General features: G+C 36.9%; 1 protein-coding gene across 2 annotated transcripts in view; it reads right to left on the reverse strand.

Moving 5' to 3' along the window:
* Positions 1-22,385, reverse strand: part of LOC127579982 (nuclear distribution protein nudE-like 1) — a 38,246-nt gene that overhangs the window by 2,572 nt on the left and 13,289 nt on the right. Inside the window, exons 2-9 of one of the 2 annotated variants that reach the window (XM_052033104.1) lie at positions 20,996-21,090; positions 16,022-16,175; positions 13,508-13,656; positions 10,349-10,485; positions 8,935-9,105; positions 5,920-6,011; positions 4,412-4,563; positions 499-533 (exon numbers count right to left, since the gene is read on the reverse strand). In XM_052033104.1, coding sequence (XP_051889064.1) covers positions 499-533; positions 4,412-4,563; positions 5,920-6,011; positions 8,935-9,105; positions 10,349-10,485; positions 13,508-13,656; positions 16,022-16,175; positions 20,996-21,078 — 973 coding nt within the window. In that variant the 5' untranslated portion in view covers positions 21,079-21,090. The remainder of the gene's footprint in view (positions 1-498; positions 534-4,411; positions 4,564-5,919; positions 6,012-8,934; positions 9,106-10,348; positions 10,486-13,507; positions 13,657-16,021; positions 16,176-20,995; positions 21,091-22,385) is intronic. The other variant, XM_052033102.1, reaches the window with a different exon arrangement.

Consider the following 22,385-nt stretch of genomic DNA (forward strand, 5'->3'; position numbering starts at 1 on the left):
TGGTTCCCCTTCAAGTGGAAAAATGTGCTCTACTCAATGCAATTGTACCAACAAAAACCCGTGTTTATTGTATACAGTATTTTTAATGCAGCAGATCCTACCAAAGTGTTTCAGAGAGCAGCATTACCAGACAAAATTTGACACCAAGGTACAGATGACCAAAAGCTTGGGCAGAGGCAGAATGACACTAAGCAGAGAGAATTTTTTTAATCTTAGCTGCATTCAAAGACAAGTTATAACATGCCATGGGATTAAACTAACAGGCGGGTATTTCAAGTCAGAGTAAGATTTAGAATTACCAAGAGCTGAAATTTGAGGAATTATGCTAGATGTGTCATTTTAGGGTAGGCTCTTACAACTTGCCACAGAACACTAAAATCCCCGTGCAGTTAGTGAAACTTAAGCCTAAATCCAGGTGTTAATACTGCTTCCATTTAACATCACCATTGCGACAGCATGCAGGTGATCACTTCGGAGGAATACAATAAAATGAATTACCCATGATATACTTGGTGAAAAGGACTTTCTCTTTTCTGATAAAAAGAAAACATACTGAATCAACTTTATATACTCATGCTGGCTACAAATTGAAGTTTAAACCAGTTTAAGATGGTTAATTATTAAAATCACTTAATTCATAGCTGAAATTAAATTCTTGAATGTAGAAATTTATTCTCTGGTGCATGCTAAATACATGATGCAATAATCTCTGTGCATAGAACTTTACTGTTGTTATTCAATTCCACACACTTCAATAGAACTGAATTTAAGCAGAGGTAAGTGCATGTGTTAACAGAACAAATTTTACTTCCAACTACTGTAGGTGGATGGCAGAAGAATTAGGGAGAGTTGGTATGTACCTGAGAGAGAATGTATTACAGGAAGGTAAGTGGGAGAGTGGGACTGATGAGAGTGCTCAGAGCTGGCAAAGAATTGATGGGATTAACGGCCTCCTCCCATGTTGTTAGGGGTGTTGAGGTCACAACTTTATTGATTTTCTTCCCGAAAGAGAACAATTCCTGCTGAAAACATTTCTTAGGAGCTTACAGCTAACAAGCATCTCTCGAATGGACTAATCATGCTTGAGCTGAAATGGTGGAGATGGATATTTTCCCTTGCAGTGTGCATGCCAAGTTAAATTCTTTCTGTACAATTCCTCATTTTGCCCATACGTTAAATTCCAAGCACAAAACACTGGATAGTAGTCCGGAGAGGAATCCTAGCAGCTTTTTCCTTACTTAACACTGCAACACAACTGACAATTCCAGCTCAAATTGGCCAACTGCATATAGATGTAGAATCAAATTGAACTGTCCCAAATCAACCTGTATATATCTATTGATGTTAACATTCACTTTACCATTAGAACAGATAATTAAAATCTAATCTACATACTTGTTCCACATGAATAGAACTGGTTAGAAGTAAAAAGATAAATGATTATCAAAATTGTACAATTGATATTAAAATTAGTTAACATTTAATATATCTGCAGTTAATTATAAAAGTACTTTTTGGGATAGTATTTCATTTTGTAAATTACTAAACATCCAAGTTGAAGGATTTTATTCGGTTTCTCTCATTAAAACCCCATGCACCTTTACTTGGTTACATGTGGGAAGGGGATGAACAAACTAGAACACAAGTAATTTCCCACCAATTTGTAAAGAATGATAATCCAGCTCTCATAAGCAGAGTATCAAACAAAGTTAATGGTCTTCAGATGCAAGGAAATGCCTCAGGTATCAATGCCATCAGAAAACGAGGCAATAACAAAAAAATGTCAGAGTGCTAGCGTGTTGAATGAAACAGCACATGGCATTTAGCTCTGCTTCTTAAATGCTGTTCTACTGAAGTCAATGGAAGTGAATTTCAGTAGCAGAGTTCCAGGCACAAACAAATGTGTAAATTGTGTTAAGCATAGCTAACAGAATAGGCACTTCTAAACCCAAGAATTTCATTTTACCTATTAGGTGTTTTAGAGCAATTACTTTGTTTGTTAAACACTAGAATGACAAAGCAAAGTAAATTTGTCTGCCAAATAAATCATATTGCAAAATAACAGGATGTGTTTTGGTCAGCAATGGTGCAGCAAATGTTGGGGAACCACTTCAAGAAACAATATGAACTGAGGATAAAGCTCATTATTACAAACATATGGCACTTTAATTTGCAGAATATTATTTCACGTAGAAGATTTTGAACTTTTTTCTTCTAGTACAATAAACTTGATTATTTTGAAATCTTGCCATAAGCATCCTTTGTAACTTGTGGTGAAGAAATTATGATTTTAAAGCATTTTTTCAGATGTAGGTATAACTGGCAAGACCAGCATTAATTCTCCATCCCCAACTGCCTTGAGAAGGTGTGGTGTGCTATCTTCATGAACCACTACTGTCCTTCAGGTGAAGGACAGTGCTGGTCATGTGGAGCCTTCCAAGAGTTAAACCCAATCACAATGAAGGAATAACAATCAATTCAGATCAGGTGAGTGTGCAGTCAGGAGGGGAAACATAGCATTCCCACGTGCCTGATATCCTTATCCTTCTTGAGAAATGGCATCACAGGTTTGGGAGGCACTGTCAGAGTTGCCTGGGCAAGCAACTTTAATGCATTTTGTAGATGGTAGACACTGCAACTACAATGCAGCAGTGGTGGTGGGAATGAATGTTTAGAAGCAGTGGATGGATGACAATCAAGCAGGTTGCTCTGTCCTAGTTGATGCCACCTTTGATTTTTTGGCAATTTCAGATTATTCCATCACAATGCTAACTTGTGCTATGTAGATGGAGTTAAGGCTTTGGGGCATCATGGTATGAAAAGGAAGCTCTCTTCCCCCAATCTGTTCTTGATCCACACTATTTATGTGGCTGGTCCAGTTGAGTTTCTGGCCAATAGAGATTCCCTGGAAGTTGATAGTGGGGGACTTAGCAAATGTAATGTCATGGAATGTCGAAACAAAGTGATTAGATTCTCTGGCAGGTGATGGTCATTACCTGGCACTTGTATGGTACAAATATTACTTCACATGACAGCCCAAGCTTCCTGCCGCAATCAGCCATGGACTGTTCCATCAGACCATCTTTTTAGAATTCTAAATTTTAAATGTCTATTACTAAAGTTGGTTTAGATTTCAGCAAGTCAGGTGAACAATTTAATCAGGGAAAGCAGAGAGTTACTGAGTTTCAAAGTGGGTGAGTGGGTTACAATACAAATTGGTTAGATGTTAGAACATGTAGAATGAACATTAACAGTTTTAACTAAATAGATTAAAGGGTCTTTAGTTAGCTATTGCTCCTCTATACAATATCTGGAAGTATTTTCATTTCTTGACAGTAATATCAGCCACAAAAATAATTCAAAAAATACAAAATAAAACAAGTTCTGATTTAAAGCTGGATCTATACATCTAAAAGTCAGATCTGTTCCACAGATATTGTGTGAAGGGATATTAAAATCAGAATCTTGTTAAATCTTTTGTTGGCAGAGTAAAAGAAAATTGTGCCAAGTGCATTCACTACTTTAAGTTTGAGGCAGAAGGTTATTAGGAGGGGTGTGGGGGCTGGCATGTTATTTTCAGTGTGATCTACATACCATTGATCAGCTGCTTGATCAAAAGCAACAGCTGCCTGGTGGGCAAAAGAGGAAGTTTGAGCAAATAAAGAGGATATTTGCCACCACCTTCAACAAGATTCTACCATCAGACACCTTCCTCATCCTTCCCCTTTCAGCATTCCAAAGGGATGGTTGCTTTGTGACTCCTTCATCTGCTATTCCATCTTCACCAACCACACAATCATTAGCATCTTTCCAAGCCATCGCAGGAGGTGCAACACCCATCTTTTTACCTCTTCCTGTCCCACAAACCAGGAATCTAAAAATTCCTCTCTGCTGAAGCAGCTTCTTCCAATCTAATATACTGCGTTCAGTGCTCACAATGTTGTTTCCTCTGCAATGGAGAAAGCAAATGCAGACTGGGTGGACCACTTAGCAGAGCACCTCACCGCAACTTGAAATTAATTTGCTTTCTCACTTTTCCAGTTCTGACAAAGGGTCTTCAACCTGAAATGTTAATTTTGAATCTCTTCCCACAGTTGCTACCTGACCAACAAAGTACAGAGTTAGTGTCAATCTTGGAAAAAGCTTTTAAATTTGTTCCACTATCCTCTTCCTTCCAGAAGCCCTTGTAAGTTTGTTTTGTTTTGAAAGTTATGATTGTATCAGCTTCTGTCTACATTGCATTACAGATCATAATAATTTGCTATGTCAAGTCTAACATCTTCCCTCTGGTTCTTTAGCGATGACTCTATACTGATAACTATGAGTGGCAGAGTCCCAGAAAAGCTTCAATATTAGTGGATTTACTGACAAGAACAGCTGTGTTATATGTTGATGGATCTTAAATACTTACCCTTTGTCAAAGTACGTTGCAAGACCTGAATTTGAAAACTTTGCACTGTTGACCATAGCAGAGGTGCCAATGCCATTCCCTGAACCGTAACTTTTCCGCGTTGCTTGGTCCTTTGCAAAATTTCTGCATGCTGCTAACTTTGATTCTAAGGCCTGAAAAGTTTTATGCATTAGTTAGCAGGGAAACCAAATAAGAAAATGCCTGCAGAACAGCCTAATCTAAATAAAAGCAACACTCATTTTCCATTAAATAAAGAGGACTCATAAGCCTCCTGCCATCTACCTCTCTGCTCCCCTTCCTCCCACCACAAAAGCACTGACTTCTTTCAAACTAGAAAACAATTACAAAATAAGAAGCTAAACAGGAAAAGGATGCAAGGCTTTTGTCTTTAAACAGAAGCATTCAAGCTAACTTAAAATCAGCCCAAATTCTCAATTCCGAAAGTAGTGAACAACAATTAGATGGTACAAAGAATTTTTAAAAAAATTTAAATACACAGACTTTCCCAAATGACACAGCTGAGCATACCTTATCTAGGCAGAAAATGAGTTTATTTCCCATGCTTTATCTCATCTCTCCTAACAATGAATCTTTTTCTGGTATATGTCCATGGGCAATCCTTTGCCATTTAACAGAACTAATTATTCATCCCCTACAAATTGATAGGCAGCAAGCCGTTTATGTTGAAATTCATCTCAGCATTTACACAATGTGCAGGGGTCTCTGATGAACAGGAAACCTTAGCCTTCTTCCCTTCCTTAGTTTAAAATAACCATAGTGTTCTCTTCCCAATTAGCTACCTCAAACCATGCAAAATATTCACTAAATAATGGATTTGTTGCATACTTCTGTATGAAGAATATGTCTAAAGATAACATGTTTATAGAGCACCTCAAATTGTTGATCATGCTTTAAAACAGAACATGCAATTACTTTTAAGATAAAAGCTGAATTATAAAACACCTTTTACAGCCAAGAGGAATTTACATAATTGTTGAATTTATGAATGTTTGCTTCATTAAATTTTCACTATAACACCATTCTTTATAGTACACCTCCATTTAAATTTTTTTTGCCGAGAATAGCTCACTACACTCGTGTAGTGATGCACTGCACCAAAATATCCAAAATGTGTTTCTTGGTTTACAAAATTTCACTTAAAAATTACTTTTTTTTACAGGAACGTATTTCTTATCCAAATTAAGGGATTACTGCACAGCTCATGAATTACTTAAAGTGTAGTCAAGAATCTAAGACAGCAAATAAATTGTGATAAAAATAGTAAATACTAAATTCTCTACTGTGTCTGACTGTGTCCCAGAAACAAAAAAGGTGATGGACTACCCAGTTTTAGTACAGTTGGCTGAAGATAGCAGAATACTGATCTTCCTTAAATAGCGATGTAGAACCTTTGATGTTTCATTAGCAGGCAGACATACTAATTAAAACACATCCCAAAGGACAAATTCTAACAAAGAATACAAGGAACGAATTAAACAGAAACTTACCCCTACTTTTCTTAAAAGATCGCCAACAATATTTAGTGCAGATATTCTAGCTGATGGAGTTAAAGGAGTAGTGCCATAGCCATTTGGTATAGCTGGAAAACAAACAGCTTGGTTTTGGAGCATGTACATATTGGGGGAGACTCATATTTACAGTACAGCACACCCACATGTTCATTTTAAAAAGATGATTAGAAATAAAATGACAAGTCATTTTACATTATTGAGGTGACGAGACCAGATTGTGCACTACATCACTATGCATGCCCATAGAATTGCATGAGCTAGCACACTGCTATATAGAGAGGACCAAACTGTAACTTAAGGAAGTACACCATCACCACACCAAGTTATGTACTTAGGTTTTTTGATAACCTCCAGTCATTTGTACCGAAGGTCATTATGTTGTGCACAGAATTTCAAGAAGTGTGTTTAGACTTGGCACACCACAACCACACACCGGTGTGGTACCTCTGGTGTGAAGCTTCAATTTTACATCAAATTTCTTGGCTTGTACTGGAGGGAGAAAAAGAATCTTAGCATCCAATCAACTTTATTGCTTGATTTTCAAATTTGCTCTTATATTTTCTGAAAGTCAAAAGATAAAACATAAAAAAAACATAAAAGTGAGTTCTTCCATAGTTAGAGTCATAAAGCACTACAGCACAGAAACAGGGCCTTCAGCCCATCTAGTTCATGCTGGCCTGGTTTTATGCATAGTCCCATCTACCTGCACCCGGACCATAGCCCTCCATACCCCTCTCATTCATTTACCTATCCAAACTTCTCAAATGTTACAATCGAACCCACGCGCACCACCCTCTGAATGAAGTACCTCCCCCTCAGATTCCCCTTAAATATTTCACCCCAAACCTATGACCTCTAGTTCTAGTCTCACCCAACCTGAGGGGAAAAATCCTGCATGCATTCACCCTATCTATACACCTCAATTCTGTATACTTCTATAAGATCTCCCCTCATTCTCCTGCGCTCCAGGGAATAAAGTCCTAACCTATCCCTGTAACTCAGGTCCTCAAGTCCTGGCAACACCCGTGTAAATTTCTGCTGCATTCTTTCAAGCTTATTGATATCTTTCCTGTAACTAGGTAACCAGAACTACAAACAATACTCTAAATTTGGCTTTACCAACATCTTATACGTGACATTCTAACTCCTGTACTCAATGCCCTAATTTATGATGGCCAATGTGCCAAAATCTCTCTTTACGACCCTATCTACCTGCGATTCCACTTTCAAGGAATTATGGATCTGTATTCCCAGGTCCCTTTGTTCTACTGCAGACCTCAGTGCCCTACCATTCACTGTGCAAGTCTTACCCGGTTTGTCCTCCCAAGGTGCATCACCTCACGATCTGCATTAAATTCCATCTGTCATTTTTCAGCCCATTTTCCCAGCTGGTCCAGAGCACTTTGCTAGCTTTGATAGCCTTCCCCGCTGTCCACCACACCCCCAATCTTGGTGTCAATTGCAAATTTGCTGATCTAGTTTACCACATTACCATCTAAATCATTAATATAGATGATAAACAACAATGGACCCAGCATCGATCCCTGCGGCACACGACTAGCCACAAGCCTCCAATCAGAGAGACAACCATCTTCTTACGCTAAGCCAACATTGGATCCAATTGACTACTTCATCCTGAATGCCAAGCGACTTAACTTTCTGGAGCAGCCTCCCCTGCAGGACTTTGTCAAAGGCCTTGCTAAAGTCCATGTAGACAACATCCACTGCCTTCCCTTCATCAACCTTCCTGGTAACCTCTTCAAAAAACTATTAGATTGGTAAGACATGACCTACCACGCGCACAGCCATGTTGACTATCCCTAATCAGGCCCTGTCTATCCAAATACTTATATATCCAGTCCCTCATAATACCTTCCAATAATTTACCCACAACTGACGTCAGACTCACTGGCCTATAACTTCCCAGCTTATTCTTAGAGCCTTTCTTGAACAATGAACAACATGAGCTATCCTCCAGTCCTCTGGCACCTCACCTGTGGCTAAGGATGTTTTAAATATCTCTGCCTGTTTGCATTGTTTCTTTTGGCACAATTTTAATTTTTTTAAACTTACTTTCTAAAATGCTGGACAATTGTGCTGGTTCATGGCAGATTTTGAATTTGGCAATAAGTGAATGTGGAAACTTGATGGGAATAAACACTTGGGTGCAATTTGCATCTGGATGACCAATTGTATTCAAAACTGAAATCCGACCAGAATGTACAACTTCAAAATGAGGATTTGACTTTGACTGATTACATACTTTGCCTTAGAGTTGATTGTTCTTGAGAAATTAAATCATATTGATCAAGTGACTATGAAATGCTTCACCAACCATCAATACATTTTGCCATCTCTGGTCAATCTCCCTCAATACACACTTTTAACATTATTTTAAGTGTCAACACATTCGAGGAACTAAATGTAGTTATGAACGGTGCCAAACCTATAATAGTTGCATTTAGAAAACCTGCACTGAAACTCACCTAAGTATTAACTCTGTGCCTGTGAAAAGGCTTCACCACCTACTTATACAAGTTCAATCACCAAAGTTTGTAAGCTTGTATAGCTGGGCAATTTAAACAATAGTTAGTCATGTCAGGTACAATGTACACAGTAACCAAAAACTCGGAATGGGTTGGGGCATGGGTAGACAGATACGCACAGGAATATTATTGCATTACGATCTGTATGAATGTGCCTTTAACAGTTTTGAGATTCTTAAGTATTGACATTTGAATCACCTCATTCACGCAACGTTCTATCTTTGACTTGGCCACCTGGCTTCACCAGATGCGAATGGATGGCTCCATAGTTTATCAACTGGATAACTAATTGAACAATTCAGTTTTATCAAAACCCTGCTGAGTTAAACTGGTAGCCTTCTTAGATTTATGCCAGTTTACTGTAAACATAACAATCTATACCTGTACATGTATACAGAAACTCAGAAGAGTTTCTGGTAATTACTAGAAAACCTGTATCACGTACCTTTAGGTGAAGCAAAACCATTGTCTGCTGTTCTTCCTACAGGTGTAGCTGGGAGAGAGAGTGAAGCTTGAACAGCAGTATCCATCTTCTCACACTCCAATGTTGGTGAACTAGGGGCAGATTTTCTTGTTACTTCCTGCCTTTCTCGTACTGCTAACTCTTGTCGCAGATCTAAAATATTCACAAGACTGCAGTTAAGCAAAAGATTTCATTGTTGCACTAAAGAATAATTGTTGCGAATTTTAATTTCATATTGTCACTTAGTTAATAATGCTTACTATAGTACCACAGGACCAAACATCAAAATAACCAACTTATATTCCATTACTAACAAATAATTGGTAATTGGTTTATTATTGTCACATGTATAGAGATACTGAAAAAATTTGTTAGCATGCCATCCGTATTGATCGTTCCAAACATAAGTACATTGAAGGGGTAGAGTAGAGAATGACTGGGGTGGGAGGGGTCTTTGGCTTCCCCCACCCCTCCTGAGGCAGTAGGAAGTGTCGACAGACTCAGTGAAGGGGAGGCCGCTTTTCATGATAGACAGGGCTGTGTTCACAACTCTCAAAGCAGTTGCCATACCAAGCTGTGATGCATCTGGATAGGATGTTTTTTATGGTGCATCCAAAAAATCAGCGAGGGTCAACAGGGACAAAAATCCCAAACACACTATTACAGCACTTTGGATCAGGTACAATGTATAATGCACTTCCAAGCTGAAATTTAAGTTAGTGTTCAGGACTGAATATAGGTAAGGTTGCCTTTATGCAATACTGCCATTGATCATAAAGCACAGTATCCTGGGGGAAGCACATTGATCTGCTTCTTTCTTGGTCCCACTAGTCTGCCTTTTCTAAACTCTGCATCAAGATCTGGTTGTTGATCTCCCACTGAATTAACATTGATGTCCAGCAGCTGCAGTTCTAAATGCAACCAGCACATGCATTGACATCAAATTTCCCACATGTCACTAGAGCACTTGGAATAAGATATTTGAATTTAATGTGGGCAATCAACAACTTTGTTGATAAGCAACTTGAGGGATAATCTAATTGAGCAGAACAGAATAGCTGGAGAGCAGCCAGTAATAAATATAAACAAATTTGCTTTCATGTTGTATGTCATCACTTAAAGGATAACAGCACCAATGTTGAATCATTCTCAAATAAAAATTAATTGTATTAAAAACAGATTCCATAGTGATTTTTCACTTTGATGAAAAAGTCATGCTACGATTAAAAGATATGAGAATTACAAAATTGAAATAACAATGTAATTCACACATGTAATCACAACCCTTTGCAAGAACAACAGAGGCAGAAAAGGTTCACTGGACAAGAGTTTATCACCTTCATTATTACACATCAAACTTGTTCAACAGCAATATTGTCCTTAAAAGTAAACTCACCTCTTGCTTCATCTTTTAACCTCTGAACAGAAACAAGAAGCGATTCTTTCTCATCAAGTTCACTTTCTAAAAATGCATTTCTTTCAATTGCTTGATTCAATCGCTGTTCAAAATCTTCCAGAGATACTATGGTAGCCCTAAACATTAACAACAGTACAATTACATGTGAAGGCTCTGAAATGTTGATGGAGCGTTCCCTTTAAAAAGTATTTCACTGCTCCATATCAGCATTAAATGAAGAACATTTTAACAAACTTTATGCAGCATTTAAAATGAAAGAAAGCATTTTGTACAATGTTAACCTTGCTTCCAACAGGCTGGTTCAGGCAAGGCCAACATTTATTGCCAATTCCTAATTCCCCTTGAAGTTGATGGTTCACCACTTTCTTGACAGTTCTGATCTGCCATTTACATGGTAGTCAGGCTTTGGGAAGCGAGTTAATTGTTATAGAATATATGACTTTGACATTTTAAACATTGTTCTTAACATAATTTGCATCAATGTACATGATCAAAATGCTGTTGATGGATCTCCAACTGAACTTAGTTGCCGGAAAGAAAGTATTGTTCAACATTTTATATAACATTTTTAATGCAGGAAATATTCCAGAAGTACCACTGAAACAAACCAAAGTGACACCAGACAAAAGTTGACGACTTTAGGATAAGCATTAACTTGATGATATGAAATCAGAGCAGCAGCAGGTAACATCAGTCTCTCTCCTCAATTCAATAATAATATCTGATATCTGACCTCTTATCGTCTGCTATTTCTAATAACCTTCTGTTCCCTTAAAACACAAAAATTACCTGACTTTAATGAAATCTGTAAAAATAGAACTTGGTAAGGGCACTGCTGCTTGACTAGACAAGAATAGGGTGACCTGTCAAGCTAATCGCTGCAGAAGCAGAAAAAGGAGAAGGAAGATTGGATTCAAGTTGCAATTGGGCGGTGCAGGCTCTTTGGGCCAGAGGGGCCTGTGTCCGTGCTGTATAAATAAAGTTATGACTTTGATCAGGGCCATTTCAATCCTGTGATTTGGACAAAACTCTGACTGCAGACATTCAAACATGGTGACTGTGGGAAAGACAAGCTCATATTTGAGTGGTGGAAGTAAGGCTTTAGAGCGATTTGGTGGGGATTGGGAAGTTGGAGAAAAGGTGGTGGTTTACGAGAACAGGGCTTTATTTTCAGTGGATACAATGCCAGCAGATTTGAAAAGTGGTGAAGCAAGAGGTGACAAATACGTTTACAAATTCAGCCATTGGAGTTGTCAAGGAGTCAAAGTTAGGAGATCAAGTGGAACTCCCAGACAATATGAACGTGGAGAGACCAAGAGAAAAGAGAGGAGGAAAACAATGCAAGATCAGAAGAAGAGTTTGGTCTGGTGGGCAAAGCAAAGGGCAGGATGTGGGAAAGGTAGCTAAATTGATTATTATTTGATTCTGGCTGGCAAATAACTCGAGTGCTTTGTACTCATTACCTATCAGTTTTAACTAAAAAAAGTCAATTTATTAATTATCTTAACATTATGATCTCAATATCTAGGCAAGTTCATTTTTTTGAATTTCTATTTTGCAGATTTCCTCTCAACTTTTAAAATAAAGCATGATTAATAATTTTGTGTTTTGTTTTAGTTCACATGGACAATATGCCTCAACATACGGCTCTTCTGGATTGAAACTTCCCACATTTCTTTAAAACAACCTAATTCTAAGTAGGTCAGAGTAGCACATCCAATGACCATCCTGTCCAAATCATATTAGACAAGATAAATTATAGAACTAGGCTTGGTTGTTGTGGGCGGATAAACCACTGAGGCAGTTTCAATTTAGTTTTTTTTTATTTTTATTGAATACTACAAAACACAAGGAAACTAAGCAAGTGCCAGAAAACTCTAATTTCCATATTCACCATTATTAATTTGTGAAAAGAAAAATCCATTACGTCTCAGTGATAGACTAGTTTACTACACTAATTGGAATTTCTCTCATTAAAACCATTTAGGACTGGTATTTTGTACTGTCAAGACATTATTGATGACACAAATTATGATCTTAACAAGCCTGGACACAAAGTAAACAACAAAGCTGTGCAGTTTCATTCAAAAGATAGCAAATTGTTCCAATAAATTTTTGAAATGTGTCATTCACACACTTATCAATGTTGGAAGAGTGAAAGTTTAAGAATATAAAGGTCTTTTGACAGATGAAAGTCAGATATATTAAAAAAGGTGCAGGTTATGAGTAACTGCAACATGATAGGATATAATGAACGTGGCTTATCTCAGACACTTAAAAAAAGATATCTGTCGACATATAGTCTTCAAAGTTCCCTACCACTCATTTTCTTCTTTGCAGTTCTGCCTCCAGTTATGATTGACAAAGATAGATTAAATATGATCAATATATAACAGTATTACTTTAAATTGCAACTACCACCATGAAAGAAGTCTCATAATGCCTAATGAGAATGAATGGTGCCACAGGCTCTATACTTCAACAGTTAAGACCAAAAGGAGACAAAATTTATACCATTCACTCATTAACTTCTGAAGAACCAATGCAACAAATTCTCAAACTAAACTAATAGTAATGTCCTGTTCTGGTGCTTCATCTTACTTAAAATAAGTATCTCTTTCTATTCTCGATCCACTAGCTTGTTCCTTCTACTTCCTCTGTATATAATTTCATGACAATACACCTGTTTTCTTTTCCATTGTGTACGTTTCTTTCCACATCATTTAATTTCACTGCTTAAATTGATAAACCATGGAACATGAACTTAATGAGATCCCAGATACAACACTGATATTACTGCAATGCTTTCAGTTTGGCATCTAGTAATTGATATGCTATCTATAAGATAGCCCAGAAGTCCAGTTACGACAGTCACTTCTGTATGTACAAAAATCACACCCAAATATCTTTTCATGCAATGAAGTTAATTGTAATTGCATTGTCTTTTCTTTAAGACAATGTAACAGTAAACCTCCAGTAATTGTTATCCTCTAATTGTACTGATGCTAAAAAAGGTTCAGAAACAAAGGTTTGGAGATACAAGGGGTTTCAAACAAAATTACAAACAAATGATCACATACAAATAAATCAAATTGGTCCTATTTAACACAAATAAACCTCAGGAAACTATGTCCTTACCTTTTAGCTCTTTCTAAATCATCATTTGCTTGCTCCAATTCCCTAACGTATTTATGCAGTTGATCTTTGATACCTCTGGTTTGACCCAAGTCATCTTCTAGCATAGATATCTGCTTATAACTCTGTGCATATTGCTGTTCAAGTTTTTCCTAGGTGAAAAAAATAAAAGAATTTGTATTATTATTATTTTGATTTTCTTTAAATAAAGACGCGATGTTTGATCTCATGGTACCCATTTACCACGGGGCAATTTAAATTCAACTCTGCCTGCGCACCATTCTAATGGAATTGTGGTATTTACAAAGAAAGTGTCTTCAAGGTCATTATTAATTCCAAGAAATACATCCTAAATTAATCATCTTAGTCACCATTCAAGTAATTTCAAATTCTAAATGACCAAACTATTTCATTGCAATGATTATCTTATTGCACAAGTGAATATGCAGATCTATTTCTATACACTGCCATTCACTGAAAAGAAGATTGGATGGCACAGAGGGTTAGAAAATAGGCTTTTCACCTCTGGGACCAGAATTCAGATCCAGCCCAGACTTAAAGGGAAATGTCACCTCTTCTTTCAGGCAGCAATAAACCCTATTCTTGGTGACGTATATTGGTAGCACACTCTGCCAGCACGGTGGCAATCTCAAGATAATCTACACAGGTAAGCAGCAGGGAAAAAATCTTGTAATCACCATTTAGAGCAAAAATCAAGTGAAATGAATTGCTAGAAAAATAAAAGCCTGTGGGATTGCAGTGGCAGCATGAATACAAAATTAGTTATGGGATAAAAAGCAAAGTAGCAGTGAATAATTTCTTTTCCCAGACTGGAGGAAAGCTTTCAGATGTGTTCCCCTGGGATTGGTATAAGACCACTGGCCTTTTCAATATATATTAATGATCTGAGCACGAGTACACAGGACATTAATTTCAAAGCCTGCAGATGAAATAAACTCAAATGTAGAAAACAATAGTGGTAAAGGACTTCAAGAAAGCACATGCAGTCTAGTACAACGGACAGGCATATGGCAGATGAAATTCATTGTACAGAATTATAAAACAATAGTTTTTGCCAGTAGGAAGAAGTGAGGTCATATGTACTAAAAAAAAAAAAATTTTTTTTTTAAAGGGGTTCAAGGAGCTGGCCAAATACATAAATCATTCGTCAGGATATTAAGAAAGCAGATTTTAATATGACACATTGGATTGTTGACTTTGATAATTGATGAAAGGAAGAACAAAAGAAAATTATGTCATATAAAACACTGGCTGGAGAGCAGCTGACTACTGTTGTTAATCTGCACACCAAAATGTACAAATGAACAGAGGGCACAAAAGAATAGTACCAGAGTGGAGGGACCAATTATGTAGAAAGGTTAAAGAAGCTGGGGTTAGTATCTCTTTTTGATAAAGGAAAATAAAACGAGACTAGTTCCAGTGGCTTCAGAAAGCAGAATACACAGATTTATGGTGATCAGCAAAATAACCAGGTAAGTTAACTGGCTACAATTGTGAACGCACCACTTGTAAAGGTGATGGACACAGATGCTGAAGAAAATTGGATAAAAAATTTGAAGGCTAAAAAACTAGATCTTAGAGAAAAGAGCAGGAAAATTAGATTGATAAGGATCAGCATAAGTCTGATGGGCTAAATCATGACACCCACCTGACCCCAAACGTTATACCATACTATTAGTCCATTCTATTTGCAAAATAAAACAGGACAGCAGGATGTTATAATCACTGGTAGACAACCATTTCAGGGCATGTAATGTGGACAACATCTAATATCACACCATTTCATAAAAACCTTGTGAAATGAGATCCTGCAGTGTGAGGAAGAGGAACTCAATACCCATGATGCAAATTTTCAAACTATAAACACAAATGTTCCGGAAGGACTGAAAAGTAGCTTCAGCAGCTCTTACTGCAGCAAGGATATTCCGATATAATATTTATAGCATTGAAATACTTCCAGCAGTGAAAGGCATTCAAGATGGGATTAATGAGGGTAGAGAGTATACTCTTTTTCCTTTTCACGACTATTTGTTTGGGCTGATCTACCAAAATAGACTGAACTACCTATAATAGTCTTTAGTCATGGACCCAGAGAGATTCAGAAGGGAAACAGGCCCTTTGGCCCACCGAGTATCAACCACACATTAACACCAATCCTACATTAATCCCTTTTTTCTTTTAAATTCTCCACACTTTCTCATCAACTCTCTGCAGATTCTACCACTCACCTACACACTAGGGACAATTTACAGTAACCAATTAACTTATCAACCTGGCACTAAAGTGCTGTCTCTAAACTACATGGTCAGCTGCACCCCAGAAAGTCAACCAGAGATTCTGAGTAAATGAAACAGAAATAAAACTATTTATTTTTAGGTTTAGGGATATTTTGTATGGATTGCCCAAATATTGCAGCTAGTCTCATGTTAAAAGCTAGTACATGAAGGATAATATGAACACCAGCTTAATATTAATGCTGCTGGAAATTCAGTTTACCTTTAATACCTCCAAATCTAGCTTTAGTCTTTGGTTGTCAGATACTAAATCTCTATTCCTGTGTTCTGCCTGTTCCAATTGTGCCTCCAACTCAGCTTCAAGTTCCCTGCTTCCTTCTTGGAATTCTTCCAGCTCCTCCCGTGTTTCCTGAAAACTGAATCACAAGTTCAACAGGTCAGAATAAAAGAGCAGAGGATGGTCAAAATAAACAGAGGATAAATAACCAACAACATAATATGGATCGAGCCACAAAAAGAAATCATTATTGATGCAAGTCCCAGTCTGTCTAATTTGGATAATATCAACAAGAAAAGCAGTTATGCTAACAATTAGTCACCACTCCCCATGAATATGAAATAGAGAAGAAATCAGGCATGATTATTATTAAATAACTACTTTTGGAAAGTGAAAAGAAACAAAGTTAACTTTTCAGGCCTGATACATTAACCCTGTTTCTCTTTCCACAGATGCTGCCCGACCTGCTGAGTATTTCCAGCATTTTCTATTTCTATTGATTTATTGCTTCTGGAAAATATTGGGAGCCAATTATTTCTGCAGTAAACAGCCTTTGACTAGTATTATAAAAACAGAAATTGCTGAAGATACTCGGCTGATCAGGCAGCATATGTAGAGAGAGAAACAGTTAACATTTCAGGTTAATGACCTTTTCTGCATTGAAAAGCGAGAAAAAGTGTGTTTGAAATTGTAGAGAAGGGGTGGGAAGAACATGGGGTGGAGGTTAGCAGAATCCAACTGTGTTGATGTCATTTCAGAGAGAATGGTAAATGCTTGTTAATCATAACTGATCTGTCTGGAGGAAGTGCAAATAGGAGGAGATGAACAAAGACAGGAGATGAAAAGAAAACAAAGTAAACACTGCTAGAACAGTTGCTGCTGCTGGAAATATTCAGCAGGTCCAGTAGTATCTGTGGAAAGAGCGAGCACACAAAACTGTTAATCTTGCAGGTTGATGACCTTGCATCAGAACTGGCCAATTCTGACACAACAGAAAAGAATGGATACACAAGAGATTGCAGATGCTGGAACCTGAAGCAGAAATGGACAGTCGATGTTTCAGGTTAAGACCCTTCATCTGGACTGGTCCGATAAAATGGAAGCAGTGCGAAAGATAACCTGCCAATTTAGGCACAGAGATAATTGGGTTTGGAGAAAACTACCTGCCTTAGGTCCAGATTTTCCTTGCTGTTTACTGGAATCAACCTCCCAATCATAATATACAGAACTGGCAAGCTTTTATAATCGACATAAATCCGCTCGACAGTTCAATTTCAGTGACTTTTGAATAACCCCCTAAATAAAATTGAAAGCCAGTAAGGCAAACACAGTATTATTATTAACTATGTTTTTCAGCCAGTAAGTTTCACTGTAAGTTTAAATGCAGCAAAAGCTAGTTCCAAATGCTGAAGATTTATATATGATGTGATCTTAACACAAGATTATTTCAGAGGATTTTATTTATAGGGAAAAATGAAACTATAACACTGACATTTATTAATTTGTATGATAAAGGAAACAAAAATTTCAATACAAACCCAAGTACCACAGTAAAAAATTAATACCAGACCATGCTCCTATGATATCTAACTGTCCACAATACTGGCAAAATTTCAGCTTTACAAATAAACAATTGCACAACCATGCTGCTATCACATGCAAGTGTATCATATTTAAAGTCACGAAGTATCCATTTACAGGGAACTGAGTAAAGGAATAAAAATACAGAATTGAGTCATACCAATTGAAATTTCAGAAAATTTTATAAAGAAAACACAAATACTTCAAATTAGTCTAAATGATTAAATAATACAAATACTGAGAATAAGAATACACCATCTTAAGTACCTCCCAAATAACCCAAGGAAATTGATGCCTTTAACTGATACTTTGAATTTATTTCTACAAAATTGTACCAACTAATTAAATGAAAAGGAACATCTCCAGTCAAATCCAAGGTCAAATTTTTGATACATTTTATATAACAGTAGTAAATCAACAATGAACAGCTTACTCGTTTGGGAGGTGGTGGGGAAGGAGTGGTCTTAACATTAAAACCAACCATACATAGGGTGTTAAAAAGGTAGTCTAGAGAAGGGCCATTAAACAAATAACTATGACATAATGTTAACAGTTAATTTCTAGAAAATGTCACAATATCCATACTAATTACACCACCCTCAAGCAGAGCATTATGTGTAGGTTTTGAGCAATCTCACAGGCTATTTCATTGATTCAGTACCTTTGTAAGTACCAATTAGTCAATGGCTGTTCTAAAATTATAGGGATATTGTTTTGTAGCCACTAATAACATTGTATTCAAATCTGTAAACAAAAGAGCTACCTAAAAGTGTTTTCATGTTGCAGTAAGGGGTGTGCAATGTTTATTGTAAGCAGATAGTTGCTTACAATAAACATTGCACACTCCTTACTGCAACAGTCCAACTTATGTCCACTTAAAGCACACTATGGAATGGCCCACTGATCAACATTTCTGATGAAACTGCTTTAGCTGCAACTAATTGAACACGATAGAGTTACTTCAAAGCCACACATTTTAAATGTTTGTAGAACTTCAACACCGATCTTCCATTGTGTGTGAATTACCCAACAAGCTAGGGTCTTCCAGATAGCTGGTCTTAGCAAGTCTTCATAAACTTTACATTTGCTTGTAGCTTTGTATTCTGGAGTATTGTTACTTCATGCACAATGCAAAAGCAGCAATATTATTACGACTATTTCACTATTTCAGCAGTGAATCATTGTTAAGTAACAACATAGCCACAAGAAATAAACACAAAATATGTACAGCAGCTCTGTAGTTTCTGGGAATCTACAACCAAAGAACAAACACAAAGAAATCCTACAAGTTCTGAAGCACAACAAGCATTCTGAACTATTTTTCTAGATGTATTTGATTCACTGACAAAATTCAGCATTAGCATTGTGTGGTATAATAAAACCTGATATTCCAATTCAAAGCACCGGATAATATGTACCAGTACACAGAACAAAACAAAATACACTCTACTTGCCAAAAATAGAATCAAACACTAAATCCCAGTGGATATTATATACAGCACTGATGCCTAGAGTGCAGTTTGTAGCAAATCTAGTTTATAAATTTATATACTCATTATATTAACTTGAACTCAAATATCATCCAAAAAACTTAGAAACTGAAAACTTAAAATCTAACAACATAGAAAACATTCAGTAAAACAGACATAATTTTAATTGGTTGACACAACCTTAACCATTGTAATAAAGTGGGAATATTTCTAAAATCAAAGCAGACAGCAGAGGTGAAAGCTAACTTGGTGTGCAATGTTTACCTTCACAGATTTCTTCCTGCAACTAACATAGTTCAGAACCTAACCTTTTAACTGGATTTTCTAAACATTAACTGTTTAGAGAAGTAATTACATGAAACAGTCACCTTTCGTTAGGTAAAGGCCCTTATCCACTGAAGCAAAAAGGATCCAACACCACCTTCCTCACATTAAGAATCCCTTCAGACTCAAAGTTCAACTAATTTGCTTTCCTCATCTCAAAGCAAACACAACTTGCAATTCAATCACCTAAATGAGGCTTTATTTATGCTGTTAGTCATACATTTTATTTCCTTTTCCCATGGAAAATAAGTCTTTCAGAATGTCCATTTTTTCTTTTCATAATTCGAGGATTTAGAGATTCCCTGCTTCTGGGGCTGACTTTTAAATCTTCATTTTTCTTCAATATTTTTATTATGGAGCACCATACACCAAGTCTGTAGCCGATATACAAAAATTCAGTTTACAGCTTCTGAAATAGGGGGCTACGTGGGAGGGAAGGGTTAGGTAGATCTTAGAGCAGGATAAAATGTCGGCACAACATTGTGGGCTAAAGGGCCTGTACTGTGCTGTAGTGTTCTATGAAATCATTCTAACTCACTTGCTGACATCACCTCAGTTTTCAAGATGCTCTTTACCTAGCTTCAACACAAATCCAGCAAAGTAAAGAACTTAGCTATTTCTGGTGTCAAGTACCCACTCCAATTATCTTTTATCAAAATGCAAGAATCCCAAAGTTATGGAAACTTTCCCCATTTCCCAACTCTCTCCTTCCAGCTTTGATCTCTATCCAGTGTTCCAAAGCAAAATTAATCACATTTTGCATGTTAATTAACCAGACTTAAACTCTCTCAAATACAATGTTCGCGAGGTACTCACAGTATGAATGTCATATACAAAGCTGGGGGAAAAAAGATTTTATTGTACAAGTAAAGGATTTACAATTGTAGTTTAAAACTGACAGTTTCAAAGAGGAACACCATTAACCTGCCCAACATTTTAAATTGTATTAATCTTTTTCTTGTGTTGGACATGGAGATTGATACACACACCTACCCCCAGAAAACCACACAGACAAGCATTTCCTCACGTACCTCAATTTGCATTCAGATTCTCACTTGCATCCAGTAACAAAACCGCTGACCCACATTTTCCTGAACAGATATTTGAATTTGAATGTATACGAATTCAAGAGACAATTAGGTGATGTATCCAACAGCAATAGTTACTGATATTATATATAAGTGCAGAACAGTATTTCAAATGCAATTACATCCAGAGAACTGAAATGATAAGCATTGAAACAAAAAAGTTTCATCTGGACATAAAGATCACATGCTAAACCAAAATCAGAAAATTTCTCTCCCTCCATAGATTTCTCATACTTATGTCTCAATCTGCTCACAAGCTCTTTAAAATACTTCATTATTACAACACCAGTACTGGAGGATATATCATTAAGTTTTCATGACTGTTTAGAAAAACCAACAGTGCACCAAAATTTATCACAGTATGCATTTGGGAAAATCCTCATAAGCCAAAGAACAATAATCTGACTGTCAAGTAATGTGCAACGATTATGACATTTATGTTCAGATGAAAATAAATATATGCAACCAATACCAACCTTTTCTTATATTTCAGGGCCAAGTCTTTCCAATATTTAATTTTTTCTTCTGGGGTTGCAAATTCTGGGTTTTCCTCATCCATGATGAAATGAGCCTAAAATGGCAAGAAAACATTATTAATTTCAGTTCAGAATAATTGCTGGAGCAAGATTAAGAACACAAATTTCATCTCATATGCAGAGCTGTTGGTTAAAACATGCAACATTTTGTAACCATTTTTTTAAAAATAGGACAACACAGGCCATATAAAATTGCTAAAATCAAAAGTAAGCCAACATTTTACATTAAATTTACAAAGTTTCATGGGTTGAAGACAAATCTACATGTAATTAGCGCCATGCCAATACTTCTGCCTATTAACACCCCATCAGCCTACTCTCAAAGTAATGGAAGGCATGGCGAGAAACACGAACAAATGACACCTCCTCTCCCACAGCCACTCAGCTCCAGAACTGACATCAAAGCTCCTAACAGTGAAAAGAGAGTTGAGTTCCAGAAGACTGATTGTCCTTGACATCAAGGCAGCATTGGACCAAGTTCTGCATCAAAGAGTTTTAGCAACACTTAATTTTGAGGAAGAATGACTCTCCTTTTGCACAAAAACACAAGGTTGTGGATGTCAGAGGTGAATCACTTCCTCCGGCAGGGCAACATCAGAGGTTCCTTAGGGGAGCGTCCTGGGCCCAATCTTCTGCATTATCACTGGCCTTCTCTTCATTAATGAAGATGTTCACGAATGATTCAACAGTGTCAACTCCACAGCAATCAGTTCCACTTACAACCAGTCAGTTGGTAAAATAATGCATGTCCACTTGCAGCCAGTTCAGGCATGAATTGTTAAATGAGCAAATGATATTCTAGTCTTTATCTAGCACTATTTTGCACATCTCGAACAAGCCAGAATCTGAACACTTTTTACTGACATTCAAAAATAATACCAACACCAAAACAACTATCATCAAAACACCTTTGAACTCTTTTTATGTAGCTTCAGTGTTGCCTGAAAATAGAAACAGCTTCTCTACATATACACCAAAAAACCCTTCAATAATCCTATAAACTTCTTTTGGATCACTCCTCGGTTTCTGAAGATAAGGCCAAGCCTGTTCAATCTTTCATAATTTCAGTTCTACTAAAATCCTTTTTTGCACCTTCTTCAGTGCTTCTATAAATAGTCAACACTTCAATTAGTCTAACCACGGTTCAGTAAATTTACAACAACTCCTCTCCTGTTTAGTTCTATCCTTTTGAGGAATTAACCTCAGTGCTTTGGTAATTTATGGCCTTATTAACCTCGAACATTATCTTTAGTGATACAAGTTTGAGGCAGCACAGTGGCACAGCTGGTAGAGCTCCTGCCTCACAGTTCCAGTGACTCAGTCCTGACCT

Source organism: Pristis pectinata, chromosome 18, assembly GCF_009764475.1.
Source record: "Pristis pectinata isolate sPriPec2 chromosome 18, sPriPec2.1.pri, whole genome shotgun sequence".
Classification (NCBI taxonomy): Eukaryota; Metazoa; Chordata; class Chondrichthyes; order Rhinopristiformes; family Pristidae; genus Pristis; species Pristis pectinata.